General features: G+C 41.3%; 1 protein-coding gene across 1 annotated transcript in view; it reads right to left on the reverse strand.

The window, feature by feature from the left end:
• Nucleotides 1-1,324: 1,324 nt before the first annotated feature.
• Nucleotides 1,325-14,864, reverse strand: part of SLC6A6 (solute carrier family 6 member 6) — a 77,345-nt gene continuing 63,805 nt past the window's right edge. Inside the window, 3 exon segments of the mRNA XM_042450997.1 lie at nucleotides 1,325-8,202; nucleotides 10,063-10,233; nucleotides 12,157-12,257. Coding sequence (XP_042306931.1) covers nucleotides 8,062-8,202; nucleotides 10,063-10,233; nucleotides 12,157-12,257 — 413 coding nt within the window. The 3' untranslated portion in view covers nucleotides 1,325-8,061.

Raw genomic sequence — 14,864 nt, forward strand, 5'->3', positions numbered from 1 at the left:
TGCCCCCCAAAGGCCCCGGCAGCAATCGGCGGCAAGACTGGGCTGGGGCCGGTCCCAAGGCCTTGCCGGGCCGCATCCGGCCCATGGGCCGCAGGTTGCCTACCCCTGGTCTAGATCGAGGGAAGTGATAATACCACTCTATTCTGCTTTGATGGTGCCTCAACTGGAATACTGTGTCCATCTCAATTCAAGAAGGATGTTGATAAGCTGAAGCATGTCTAGAGGTCAACCAAAATGGTGAAAGATCTGGGAGCCATGGGGGAGCTTAGGGACCCTGATCAAAAGAAAGTTAAGAGGGGGCATGTCGGTCATGTTTTTGAAGGGATGTCATACTGAAGAGGGAAGAAGCTTGTTTTCCATGGTTCCAGAGACTAGATCAAGGAGCAATGGATTCAAACTACAGGAAAAGAGATTCCATCTAAATCTCAGGAGGAACTTCCCAACAGTCAGAGCTGTTGAAATATACTGCCTTAGAGTCTGATGGAATCTCCTTCTTTGGAGGTCTTTAAACAGAGGCCAAATGACCATTTGTTGGGGGTTCTTTGATTAGTGTTCCTGCAGGACAGGGAGTTGAACTGGATGGCCCGATGGTCTCTTCCAACTCTATGATTCTAACAAGATTCTTCCTATATTCCTATCATGCGCACACATACTTGGATGAATGTTCTGCTGAACTCTACAGACTATATTTTAAGTTAGGACCATGGTGATGATACTACATTTCTGTAACTTGGCTTGATCCCCTCCCCCCAACCTGATAAAGTGGCGATAGTGCCATGACAATGACTACATACAGTGGTACCCCGGGTTACGAATTTAATTCGTTCCGCCGCCGCGTTCGTAACCCAAAAATCTTCGTAAGCCGAAAAAGCCATAGGCGCTAATAGCGAAAGCCGCGATTTCGTGCGAAAAAGCGCCGAAAAGCACCAAAAAATTTTTCGTAACCCGAAATAACCTTCATAACCCGGAACAGTTTTTTTCAATGGATTTTTTTCGTAACCCGGAAATTTCGTAACGCGGCGCATTCGTATCCCGGGGTACCACTGTACTGTTTACGAACACAGATCAGTTACAGATCTGTAACTTGGGGTTATGCTTCCATCCAAGATTTCTGGGCCTTGGTTTTATAAACAGGACCACATTATAACAGGTGAGCAAGTTGGGAGCAAGGGGACTTATCTTGTTAAAGTGAAGAAGTGAGGCAAACATCTAATCTGTAAATTATGGAAATTCATCAGTGACACCATGGAAGGGAGCCAAAGCTTTTCTTTAGTCATGTATATGATGTTTAAATGAAGGTACAACAGGTAAGACATGACAAAGATTTGTTGACTTTATAAAGGAAACATTTTTTTTTATTTTTTTGTTTGCGATGATTACAAACTCATCTAAAAAAGCAAAAAGATGACTTAAAATATACATTTTCTTTATCTAAAAAGCAAAACAGATAAAACTGCAAAGTACAAACATTTACTGTATACACACAAAAAACCTAATTTTCAGGGCTTAAGTTCACTCCAAATTCTTATTCCTATACAAATATTCCATTTTGGAACAGTAAGGATGATAAACCGGTTTAAAATGTATTTTTTAAAAAAATTATTTTAAAAATTAATTTTAAAAGGACAAATCCTTTTAAAATCTTCTAAAATCCATGTGGCTACCTGTTACAGTCAGTAGTCACAAGTATGAATTTAAATAAAAATTCAAAACTGCTCAACAATGTTTTCAGTAGAATAAAGAGGTTCTCTGTCTTATTTTACAACCACAAAGCTCCTGGAATTGCATTCCTTTCACAACTGCAACAGCACAATACAGCAACACAACAGTGTTTTATTACAACAGTGAAGGTATCAGAGCATTGTACTGCCTTGCCTGGGGGTGGATGGGAGGGAGAGATTGATGAACTATCTCAGACTTTCATTTGGTTCCATAATCTCCATCCCCAGATAAACAAGATTCAGGCTGCAATCCTAAACATATATACTAGAAAGCACATCCCACTTAACTTGGTGTGTCTTACTTGCAAGTATGTATGTTTAAGAGCAGGTCTGTGTGATGGGCAGCATCTTTGAATCAAGCCTCTACTAAGGAGATAGAGGTCTGTATATTTTGGAAATGGGAAATGTAAACATATATGCTTTTAGGACAAGGGAGAGAATGGGTTTTGCTTTGCCACATTCTGTTCTAGAAAGATGCTACATGTTTGTTCTGATTTTTAAAATAAAACTTGTTTATTTTCAGATCTAGCTGTAAATAGATATAGATAGCATTGTGTCTGCAGAATTTCCATTTTTAAAGTGGAGCCATTTACAGTGAATGGTCATGTTTTATTTTCTTACAAAGACCTGCATGTCACATGGGTATGTTTTTTGTACTCCTCCTGTTCCATAAAGTACAAAGGGATAACCAATGGTCTGCTTTGCATCTCTATTGTGCTACAAGGTCTGGATTTGTGCAGATTTAGTGCCACTGGACTTAGTGAGGCAGAAGTAGCTGAAGTCACAATACTTTGGCTTAACTGAATTGCAGACTAAGCTATCAGTAGTTGTTTTTAAAGGGGAATAGGGGAGTTCGACAGAGGCAGGTGGAAAACACACAAAAAAAGTGTAAACCAGATATGCGGTTGTACAATTTCATGCCTCCTGCGAAAGGATTAGTACTCCAGATGCAACAGATCAATATACGACTACTGAGGTCATGTCCTATTGGCATTCAAACCCTTGTTGTCCACTGGTGGTCAGTGATCCTTAATCTACATACTATGCTCTGAATTCTGCCCAAGGCTGTACTCTGGACAAATTTAGGAAGATTTAGACACTGTCTGAACTGCATATTTGGCCAACTGATGGGGGTGGTGGTGTCTGGATTTGGTATCTCATAAGGGATGATTAACCCAGTCTTTATTTTATGGGACTACAGTATATGATTCCTGGGAAAATCAAGTAATTCATGGTAATTGAGTTTCCATAGTTTCAAAAGATTTTTTCTTCTACTTTCTCTCATAGAGAAGAAAACCTACATTTGATCCTGGATTGATCACTATTATTCTTTAGTTAGAATGTGATTGTCTTTGAAATGTGTGATCTTCTGCTAAGTACAGTTTCATCAGCCACATGGAAATCCACTGTGGTTTATAATCTATAGCCAGTAGCAGCCGCATGCTTAAATTAGGTAGAAGGAAAATGGGTCTTAATTCAAACCTATGAATTAATGTTTTCCCAAGTAAAGCAAGAGAACTGCATACCTGTTCAGTTTCCTTTTGACTAGCAAATGGAAAGGCAATGCAAGACAAAGCATTTCTCTTGCTGCTTTAAAATTTTTTCTTGATTAAATTTTGGGAGTACAAATACTATGCTACGCAGGCCAATGCTGAATGTAATGTTCATGTTCAAGGCAAACATGACTAGCTTCCCCATGTAAACCAAAATATTATTCTTTAAGCAAATCATGCTCCCAGTTTTCTTCCATCAGTGTTGACAGACTACCTGTCTGGGAGCTATCTATTCTCTATCCATTTCTGCAGATCTGCACTGAAAGCAGCTTAGCTGTTCCATTTCAAATAGGAAACCGTTCTCTCAGTTTGTATTCTGACTTGTGGATTTGTTTGGACTAGATTCAAGAACAAAGATTTTTTGTGATGAGAAATAATATATATAATTCTAAATAATATATATACTTGTAATTGATGATCCAGTGAGACCACGGCTAAGAATGAATGAATGTTGACATTTTTTGAAATTTGATTAAGAGAAGGATATAAGTTTCTGTAAAACAATGTAAACTGCTTCTGTCAGAGCTAGATCTGAAAATGCTGGCTAAGGATATATGTATGCCCAAATGATTTTCAATGGACATCAGCATTTGTTCCCAGTTGCTTTCTTAACATTATTTGATTTCAACCAAATGCAGAACACAGTTTAGGGAACATGACACTTTTCTGAAACCGCCAACCATTAAAATTATGTTCACATTCTCTCCCCATCACCCCACTCTTTTTGGACATGCAATTATTTCTTTGAATAAACATTTAGGTTACTACAACTCTCTCACATCCCCCCCCAAACAATATCTCCCCATACCCAAACCATTTCACCAACAGTTAGTCACAATACTGAATATTTAACTTCTTAGTTACAAATGACAGATAAAATAGGCCACAAATTTCTACAAAGTAAATTAGAAAAAAAATCAGTCTCTTTGCAATCATAAATAAGTAGAAAATACAAACAGTTGTTTACAGTTTTCCCATCCCACCCCAACCTGCCCCCCACAAACCCACCCCCACCCATTGCCCTTTAATTTGGCAGAATCTTCTGTAGACATTCAAGAGTTACCACATTCTATTTTTCAGATATTTTGTGATGTGAATGTGTGCTTGTTAAAACAAACAAGAAAAACCTAGGGATGACTGACAGGGGCTCATGTTAAATGACAAGGGGATCCAGGCTTTACACCCCCGCCCCCACCCCACACACATTAAGCTAACTAGCCAGAATACTTCTTAAGATCACTATGTACATGACCACAACACCCTTTCACGTCAGCATGGAAGCAACAGATTCTAATGGCACAACTTAACTTTAAAATGAGCTGTCTGAGGCAACATGGCACCCATCTCATTTTACTTACAGAAGTGAAATGGATTGGCAGCTGAATTATATTTCATCTATGAAGATGGGTTATCATCCTCCTTTGCAGCAGAAGACAGCAGACTAATTTAGGGGGCGCAGGACAGGCTCTGCAGCATGTACAGCTCTGTCCTCCTACAAAGTGTAATGGTTGTGTGTCTGTTGTTACTGCCCCTGGTATCTGTCACCTGATTTGGCTGCCTCACTCTGCCTAACAATAGGGCTGGTCCTACTTGGGCACTGCTTTCTTAGCTGGAGCTCTAAAGGTACAGGACTGAGTCTCTGGTTGGTTTATCTTCCCGTACTGTTTACTTGGAGCAGCCTTTCCTACCCTGGTACATTCTAGATTTGGTAGAACACAGCTCTCATCATTCACAGCCAGGATGGACAAGACTGAGGAAAGCTAGTTTACAATATCCCCCCTGGATTGACATTTGCATTTGGCTTAGCAGCTGTTCTTAGATTCTTTAATTCCTTTCTTCATTCAACAAAATATTGCAGCATCTTTAGTGCAAAATGCACTGAGGAAGTTAGGGAAATTAACAGTTAATATCAGCTTCTGAACTGACTTTGTTGCATCTCAGTCGTATGAATGATTGCCAAGTCTGATTTGGCTATGCTTCATTAACTTAAACTGGAGCCCTGCTTCAGAATGCATTAAGAGTTTGGATTACAGATGCCCTCCACACCTCACAAAATTAATGGAAAACAGTAGCTTTCCCTTGAAGTCCTTACTTATCCAGAGTTAACCTTTTCATTAACCATAATTCAGCAAGATTTGCTACTGGGCTGGGATTTGATGATAATCATCATCTTGGAAGTGTTTGATTTTGAGCTCACAGTTGGTTGGTTAGTGGAAAAAGAAAGCACCCTGATCTCTGCCACTGGTGTATATTGAAAGTTTAATTCCTTCATATAAAATATATCACAGACTCCACTCACTATATAAATGTATGTATCTGTATACAAGACACTTGCAAATAGCTGTGCTTTGGTCCTTTTTATTTAACACTATTTCCACGCTATGTAAAAACTAACATAATTTAGCAAGCTTGTATGTAACTAACATGCAGTGGCCACTGAAAGCATAGAAGACATGTTATTTATTAAAGTAATTGTTGGTTTCTTAAAATACATTTAGGAATGTTTTCAAATACTGGTTTGGTTCCAGTTTAAACTACAGTATCTGTCACTGACAGGTTAACCAGGGAGTAATAGCACAGATAAAGGCTTTGCTTCCACTTCTGGTTTATAATCCTGACCATGTCCATTTGGTGCCAATACTCACTTAAATGGGGAGAAGCATATCCCAAGATCAATGCCCATATGAAAGGCTAAAGCCTTTATCCAACATAGAAAATTGAGGATAATAAAAAAGAAAACACAGGTTGTCCAAATTTAAATTTTCCAGAAGAAAATTATTATTTAGAAGTGGGAAAGCTTTTAAAATTTAGACTATTGATGAAAATCTTGTCCAGGTGTTTCGTGCCTCATCCAAACCAAAATGCCTTTGTAGCTTACTTCAACTCCTTGCACTTCCTCATCTCAGTATTAATCAGGAAATGATGGCTCTGCTTATGCCTGTGAAGACTGCAATCTATGTTTCTATACTCCTTGTCTCTCACGTGTTGTCCTTCAGCACTTTGTCTTTAACAGCTTCTGCTTCTGTGTCGGTTTTGATCAATATCTGACTTAACTGACTTTTACGGTACAGGCCCAACACTCCTTTTTGTGTCCTGATAAATGATAAATTTCGGCAAATTTGTGATTTAAAACAGAACTTTGAATTATACAGCACTTTTGCAGTATCTACCTACTTTGACCCCAGCCTAAAAGTCAAAGAAAATCAAGTGAAAACCAGTTAATTTCTCAAATACAGCCTTTTACAAATAAGCCAATTCCCACATTGTGTTCTTGACTCAAGTCACTCTCATGTCTCTGCATACAGTAAGAAGGGTTCAGGGATATGCTGATTTCACAGAGAAACCCTTCTGTGATGTCAACTTAAAGAGTAAGCCAGCTGTACTCAGGGCTTTTTCAGACATCTACATATACACTTGTCAGCAAAGATCCTACATGTAGTGTGAGAATTCTGCCCAGGATTCACAATTGCACTGTGATAATCCCCATTGCTGGTGAAAAGCAGAAGGGGATCAGATAACCATCTGTCTTTGTTGCCATAATCAGATGCAGACGGAACATACCTTCCACTGAGATCTTCAGGAGGTATCAGTGGGTCATGTAATTGGTCTGCTTCTGGCTACGTTCCCATAGCCAGATACTTCTCTGATTCCCTCTGTTCTGCAGCGATAACAGAACGGCCATGGGGATGAGGCTATCATAACTCTGCTGTGAGTCCTGGTGGGGCTTTGGATATTGTGGAGAAAGAGAATACTAACTTCTACATTGACCAGGAAAAAAAAAACATACACAAGCATAAAGTGGACTTATGCTTGTGCATATTACTAACAAGATGCCAGTCTTGTGGTATCAGATACAAAATCTAGTTGAATGACTAAGGAGAGAAGTCCTTTGATGTAAGAAGAAGCAGAGCCTCCCTTGAGGAGATCTTACCTGGCTACATATCTCACAAGCCAGAACGATTCTGCCACATTTTTACATGTTGTTTGTGTAAGAACTGTTCTCTAGAGATGGCTGTTGCTTGCATTGTTCCCTTGGTTCCTAACTGCTCCCAATCCCTAACCCATATTGCAGCTTTTCCAATTATACACACAAATCATAGCAAACAAAAAAGCATGTACCCTTTCCTGTTTAAATTCTCCTCATTTCAACCAGAGGAAAATAGTGCTATACCTTTGAAAACCAGTTTCTTCTAATAATATATGCATTTTTCTTTTTCTTTTTTTTAAAAAGCAAATTTCTCCAATGAGAGAGTTGCTTTTTAAAGTTTTTATTTTACCCTGTTCCCAACCACACCAGCACCTAAAGAAATCTGAAACTTGTACATGCATATATTCATATATGCATGTGTCTGTTGAATCCTATACCTTTTTACTCAGAAGTAAGTCCCACTGGGTTCAGGGGCAGATTCTCAAATAAGTGTACATATAGGACTGTGGCCTGTATTATACTGCTGGTGAGAAAAATCAACTCAAGTGGTAAGGTGGTGTTATGAGTAGGAGTTAGTTAGATATGTTGTGTGGGGAAAACTATAAATTCCTGCAGTGTGCCTAATTTGATATGATAGCTCTGCCTCTTAATTAGAGTGAGAGGCATCTGCTGTGATTTACTTTACAAAGTATTAAAAAATAAAAACCAAAACACACACAAAAAATAACGTTCTCTGTGAGAAATAAAAATAAATCCTAGTGCAAATATAAAGCTCTGTAAACCTGGTCCTATGAGAGATTTCTATGGTTAGTAAACGGCAGTTTTAAAGCAGGCGGTTCCTCTCATAGAGAGAGAGAGCTCACATCATTGTCTCCACGATGATATGAGTTGGCTTGATGAGATCACCGTTGGTCACACTAGAAGGGCAGAATGGAGTAACAATCTCTGTTTCTCTGCCCCACTCACTTATCTCACGAGGGGCAGCCACAGCCTTCACCCTCTAAGGAGAAAAGGATACATGAAAATTAGAACAAAACACACAATAGTTTTGTACTTGTACATCATATTGGGGAAAATAATCCTAATTTAAATCATATTTAGACTAAGTAGTAACTAGTCAAGAGAAAGATCTCATGGTCACAGCAAACATGAAAAATTCTTGTGTCACAGTTGTGATAGAAGCAGATTCCATGTGAGGAACTGTCCAGAAAGGGATCACATATATTGGAATGTTTCTATGTAAATCTTATCAATTCTGGAACACTTCTATAGTAATCTGTGGTACAAGTAAATTAGGACTTTGGCCACCCAGTGAAGCTGAAATACAGGAGAATAATGACAGATAAAATGAAGTAAGGCTAGGCAAAGCTCTATCATGCCTACCCCAGAAACAGAAGAAGGACCCTCCCTCCATTCCAACTGCCATCATCCTGGCCACAAAGGGAGAGAAAGGGGCTGGCAAAGCTCCACCATAGAAGAACCACTGGATTTGAACCCCTTCCCCAATGCCATTCCCTTCTCCTTTTGTGTCATGTATTTTTTAGATTGTAAGCCTGAGGGTAGGGAACTGCTTAATTAACAATTTGTAAGCTACTCTTGAAAGAGCAAGGTATAAAAACTGAATGAATGAATGAATGAATGAATGAATAGCACTTTATAAATAGCATAATTAAACCAAAGAATTCACTGTCTCAAGTTGTGGCAATACCCATTAGTCTGGGGAAGCTTTAAATGGAGATTATAAAAATTTGTGGAGGATAAAGTTTTCACTGGTTACCAGTCATGATGGGATATAGACTAATTCCAGGATCAGAGGTAGCTGCTAAATTCCAGCTAATCAGCTCTCCGTATCCACAGATTCTTTATTGATTCAAACATCCACACAGGGGTAGGCAACATTTTTGAGCCAGGGGCCGGGTTGCTGTCCCTCAGACAACTGGGGGGCCGAAGCCAAAAAAAAAAATTAAATAATTAATAAATAAACCAGACCAAATGGAGGACAAAATTTTCAAATGGAGGACACATTTTTTTTAAAATGGAGGACACGTAAAATTTTTTGCTGATTTTTAAAAAATGTTAATATAAATGCATGTTTTGGAGGCTTCTATAGACCAACTGCCCCCCTTGCCCGCCACTTGTTCCCCTTGCCTGCCACTTGCCCCCCCTTGCCCGCCTCCTCCTGATAGGCCAAAGGCTCCAGCGGCAATCGGCGGCAGGACCAGGCGGGGGCTGGGAACTGTAGTCACAAACTAACATTTTCAACCTCTAAGCATCACCTAAACTGACTTGCTACAGCTGCTCAACAAGCATTCAAATATATGGAGGAAAATTAAGAGATATCTCCCTGGATATTTGGTTCCAAGGAGGTACAGATCTGCAAAGATGCACTTGGGGGTAGATGGCTTTATACCCATGTAGTTTGCAATGTTTGCTAAAAAATCTGCTGATTTGAAACCAACTTGTGTTTGCTCACAAGGATCTCTAACTTATAGTAGCTTTCCAACTAGTAGACTTAATATGCACTAGCACTCTTCTCTAAAATTTAAATATTACTAAATGACAAACATTTTAACTACACTGAATTTGGTTTTTTTAAACAAAGAAACTCAACTACGCCCAGTTTTAGGCACTGAGGAACATTATGGGAAACATATAAGTGCTTATGCAATGGCCACCTATGATGAAATGAATGACTATGAAATCACTGTTACAAGTACAAGATTTCTGGTGGTGTATACTAGAAGAACCTCTAGATATATAGCAAAGCAGTGAAAAGGAGACCAGGAAGACAGCTGCAGTGAAAGTCACCTGTGCAGGGCAATGTTTGATTTTACTGGTTTCCATACTACATAGTATTTACCTCAATGAGAGAGCCATCTGACTGTAAAATGCGGACAACCATAACAAGTGGGATGCAGATCATAGAAGAAAGGGCAAGAATCCAGCCCAGGCCGATTGCCCACTCAGGATAGATGTACACTTTGTTGTAGGTCAGTGGTGTATACTTGGCCAAAGAAAAGATAAAGCACCCCTGTGCCAATAAAGAAAACAAGAAGAGGTAGATTCAAGACATGTTGTAAGAGTTGTGAATTTCTGCATAGATTTACAGAGGCAGAAAGAAACTGAAGATAGTGGCCAAAATCTAATAAGCATGATGGCAGGGCGTTAAGCCTCCACTAGCATAGTTGCCTCAGTGTCTGGATTGGTGGCAGCAATGGTTCCTTCTTCCCTATTTCTTCCCGATGAGTGAACCAAGAGCCAAAGACATTGCTGATGCAGCTCCATGGTCCCAGCCAGATTCACTAAGGGGGTGCACCTGGGCATGGTCTGGTTGCCCTTGTACATCGGGGGAAGAAAGAAGAGCCTCTGTCCCCATTGTAACGCTGCCACTTCTCCCAGCGTGCAAGAGGAGCCAGGATGCACCCAATTGCTCTTTCTCAGTGGATAAATGGAAGGAGTGTGAGCTACACCCATAGGTCCTTTGGCTGTTGTTGTCAATCCATGGCAAGAGCTGTTGTACAAGGAGGCACCTCTTTTGCAGTAATACATTCATGGTAGCATAGGTTACCAAGTACACACTTAGCAGCAGCTAATTTAACCAGCATTTCAGCTTCTGACAAATTTTTGCCTCCTTATCCCTATGTTGAAAAATATATGCTTAGGATCTGGCATAAGAGGCTAAGTAACTTTATAATGATGTATCTATGTCTCAGTCATTATATACAACCCTTTTAGTAAACTGTGACAGTTTGTATCAGGGCATCCTGCATGGTGTCCCACTGCACACAGAGAGGCCCCGCTTCATGACAAGGCATTGTGCAAGATGCTCCAATATGCACAATATGTCCCCAATGACACTACGGTAGCTCTGCTTGCAGAATGGTCACAAGTATACAGCTATATTTCTGTTCCCCTCCTGAAAATACAAATGCTGTGTAATGAAACTATTTCACTTTCTATGACTGTAAGTTAATTTACAAAGATGCAACTGCCTAACAGGATGCCACCCCCCTCCTTTTTAAAAGTCTGAGTCACTGTTTTCTGCACCTCCTTATGCAGAAGTTTTACAACTGAGCAAACTGCCATGTTTGTTGGAGGCCTACGACTGAACAGACTACAACCATTACATTTTTTCTGTTTCTGTAAGCATCTGCCTCTTACCAATTTCTGTGTCCCTGGAGCTATACTGCCACAGATGAGCATTTACATATCCATACAGTGCAGCATCATTTCTTTACTGTGTGAGCCTAGAGCTCTCTAAAGAATTCTGTTGTAAACAGTACATAACTTTTTCCAATTTTATTCTCCAGATCATTTTTCCATCCAAGTTTTTAAAAAGGTGTTATTTTTGTAGCCAGTGTAAACACTTATGATATTCAGAAGAATTTAGCCTTTATATATTCATAACACTGCTGATTTGTTTTCACCTACCAAAAACGCAGTGCTGTGTTGTGTAACAGGCCATTTACTCTAATGCATGCTTACTCAGAACTATTGTGTTTAGTGTGGTTTGTCTCTCAGTAAGTATGCACATTTGTAGTTCACCTTAAAATGCTGGTACTGTAATAGCATCCTATGGATTTTAACTGCTTACAGATCTCCAATGACAAAACGAAGAAAGTGAAAACGTTTTTTTTTTTTCCAGAAATATGTATCCTGCCTTTTGCTGCAATGTATGGGAAGATGCTTAACCACATTTTAGCCAATATGGGCCTGAACAGACAAGCCAAAATAAAGCTGTTTCGGGTCTCTTTGGAGGTATGCTATTTAAATGATGCAAGCGTCCTAAGAGGCCTGAAGCCATGCCAAAGCCACACTCCTGTCCTAAGGACTGGAACACAGCTTTGGAGCAGCTTCTGGCCTCTTAAGGTGCATGTGTCATTTAAACAGCAAAGAGATCCCAAAGCAGCTTTATTTTGGCCTGTCTCTTCAGGTCCGAAGTTTCAATACTCACCACACAGAGAATTGGTGTAATTAGAATCCAGCTCCATTTCATCCAGGGACCAGGCCTGTAACCAATCATATCTTCAATGGCATCATAAAATTTGTCAGCGCCTGAAGTTCAAGCACAAGAGGAGAACAAACTATTAAGGTAAGGTAAAGGTATTTCCCGTTGACAAGGTTATCAAATCGTGTCTGACCACAGAGGGCAATGCTCATCTACATTACTAAGCCGAAGAGCCGGTGTTGTCAGACTACTCTATAATAATAATAATAATAATAATTTGTATACCGCCCTCTGGCAAACCAATCCGGGCGGTTAACAACAGTAAAATATAAAATATGACAATTAAAAACACTTTATCCCTCCCCCCCCTTAAGACAGTATTAAACAGTGTAACATATTAAAACACAATGTCAATGCATAAAAACAACAATTAAAAACTAAAACCCCTGATATCCCTCTGTTGATCCTCAACCATCACTAAGATGGGGCCACGGGAGGAATGAGGGAATCAGGAACCTGGGCCGGGATGGTTAATCTGGAAAGGCCTGCCAGAAGAGATTCGTCTTGACCGCTTTTTTAAAGCTGTCTAATGATGTTATCTGACGGATCTCATCCGGCAGGTCGTTCCAGAGTTTGGGGGCGACAGCAGAGAACGCCCTCTGGGAGGTCGCCGCAAGCCTAGATTTTAGAGGCTGTAGTAAGTTCCTCCCAGAGGACCGGAGAGCGCGAGGAGGATTGTACGGGAGGAGGCGGTCCCTAAGATAGCTTGGACCCAAGCCATTTAGGGCTTTAAAGGTGATAACCAACACCTTGTACTGGGCCCAGAAGCTGATAGGCAGCCAGTGGAGGGACCTCAAAACCGGAGTAATGTGGTCCCTCCTAGATGTTCCTGACACAAGCCTGGCTGCCATATTTTGAACCAGCTGTAATTTCCGAGTCAAGCACAGGGGTAGCCCCATGTAGAGTGCATTACAGAAGTCAAGGCATGAGGTTACCAGCGCGTGCACAACCGTCTCGAGATCCCTTACTTCCAGAAAAGGGCGCAGCTGGCGTATCAGCCGAAGCTGATAACAGGCACTCCTGACCGTCGCATTTACCTGATTTGTCATCAGGAGCGACGAGTCAAGGAGCATCCCCAGACTGCAAACACAGTCGCTGGAGGAGAGTGTGACCCCATCCAGGACTGGAGGTTGCAACCCAATTCTTGGTTTCGAGGCCGCTACCATGAGCACCTCCGTCTTGTCTGGATTCAGTTTCAATCTGTTTTTCCTCATCCAGCCCATTACCGCCTGAAGACATTCATTGAGAGAAGAGATGCCATCGGAATTTGAGGCCGACGAACGAGATACAGAGAAATAGATTTGGGTGTCATCAGCGTACTGATAACACCCAGCACCATGACTCCGTATTATCTCACCCAGCGGCTTCATATAGATGTTAAATAACATCGGGGACAAAATAGCCCCCCTGAGGAACCCCACAAGTGAGGTACCTCTTACTGGAGCTACAGTCCCCGAGTAGCACCCTTTGAGACCTGCCCGAGAGGAAGGACCTGAACCACTGCAGAGCAGTGCCCCCGATACCTAACCCCCTCAGGCGGTCCAAGAGGATGCCGTGATCTATAGTATCAAAAGCCGCTGAGAGGTCTAAGAGCACCAACAGGGTCACACTCCCCTTGTCAATGCTCAGACGCAGATCGTCGGTCAAGGCAACCATGGCAGTCTCAACCCCAAAGCCTGTCCTAAAGCCAGTTTGAAATGGGTCTAGATAATCGGTTTCATCCAAGACAGCTTGGAGCTGAAGGGCAACCGCCCTCTCGATCACCTTGCTCAAAAATGGCAGCAATGACACCGGCCTATAATTCTTCATATCCAGGGGGTCTAGGGAAGGTTTTTTCAGGAGTGGCCTAACCGCCGCTTCCTTTAAACAAGATGGAACATGTCCTTCCCTGAAGGATGCACCGATGATATCCGTGAGGAATCTCATCAATGCATCCCCCCCCTGGACGGCCAGCCATGATGGGCAAGGGTCGAGAGGGCAAGTTGCCTTCCTCACCTTACCAAGCACTCTGTGATCATGTGGCCAGCATGATTGCACAGAACACTGTTTACCTTCCCACCAGAGTGGTATCTATTTATCTATTTGCACTTGAATGCTTTCAAACTGCTAGGTTGGCAGAAGCTGGGACTAGTGATGGGAGCTCACCCCATCATGTGGCACCCAGGGCTCAAACTGCCAGCCTGCCTATCTTGCAATTAACAGAGTCAGTGTCTTAACCACTTGAACCACCACATCCCATATGAACCACCACAGCCCATAAACAAACTAATAATAATAATAATAATAATAATAATAATAATAATAATAGTTTTATTTTTATACCGCCCTTCTTACAATCAGGGCGGTGTACAGCATATCAAACAATCACAAACTACAAATACAATAAAAGTACAATTAAACCCACATTAAAACCCACTCTGGCCAGCTTGCCACTGCTGTCAGAGGGGGGGAGACTAGTTGGAACTTGTGTCAGGGAATGCTAACTGGAACAGGAAGGTCTTTAAATCCTTCCTGAACTGGGCCAGGGAGGTGGCCGAGCGGAGCTCTATGGGCAGCGTGTTCCAGAGGGTCGGGGCCGAGATGGTAAACGTCCTCCTCGATGTGGAGGCTAATCTTGCCCCTGGGACCCTCAATAGCTGCTGCCCAGATGTTCT

This window comes from Sceloporus undulatus, chromosome 2 (genome assembly GCF_019175285.1).
Source record: "Sceloporus undulatus isolate JIND9_A2432 ecotype Alabama chromosome 2, SceUnd_v1.1, whole genome shotgun sequence".
Taxonomy (NCBI): domain Eukaryota; kingdom Metazoa; phylum Chordata; class Lepidosauria; order Squamata; family Phrynosomatidae; genus Sceloporus; species Sceloporus undulatus.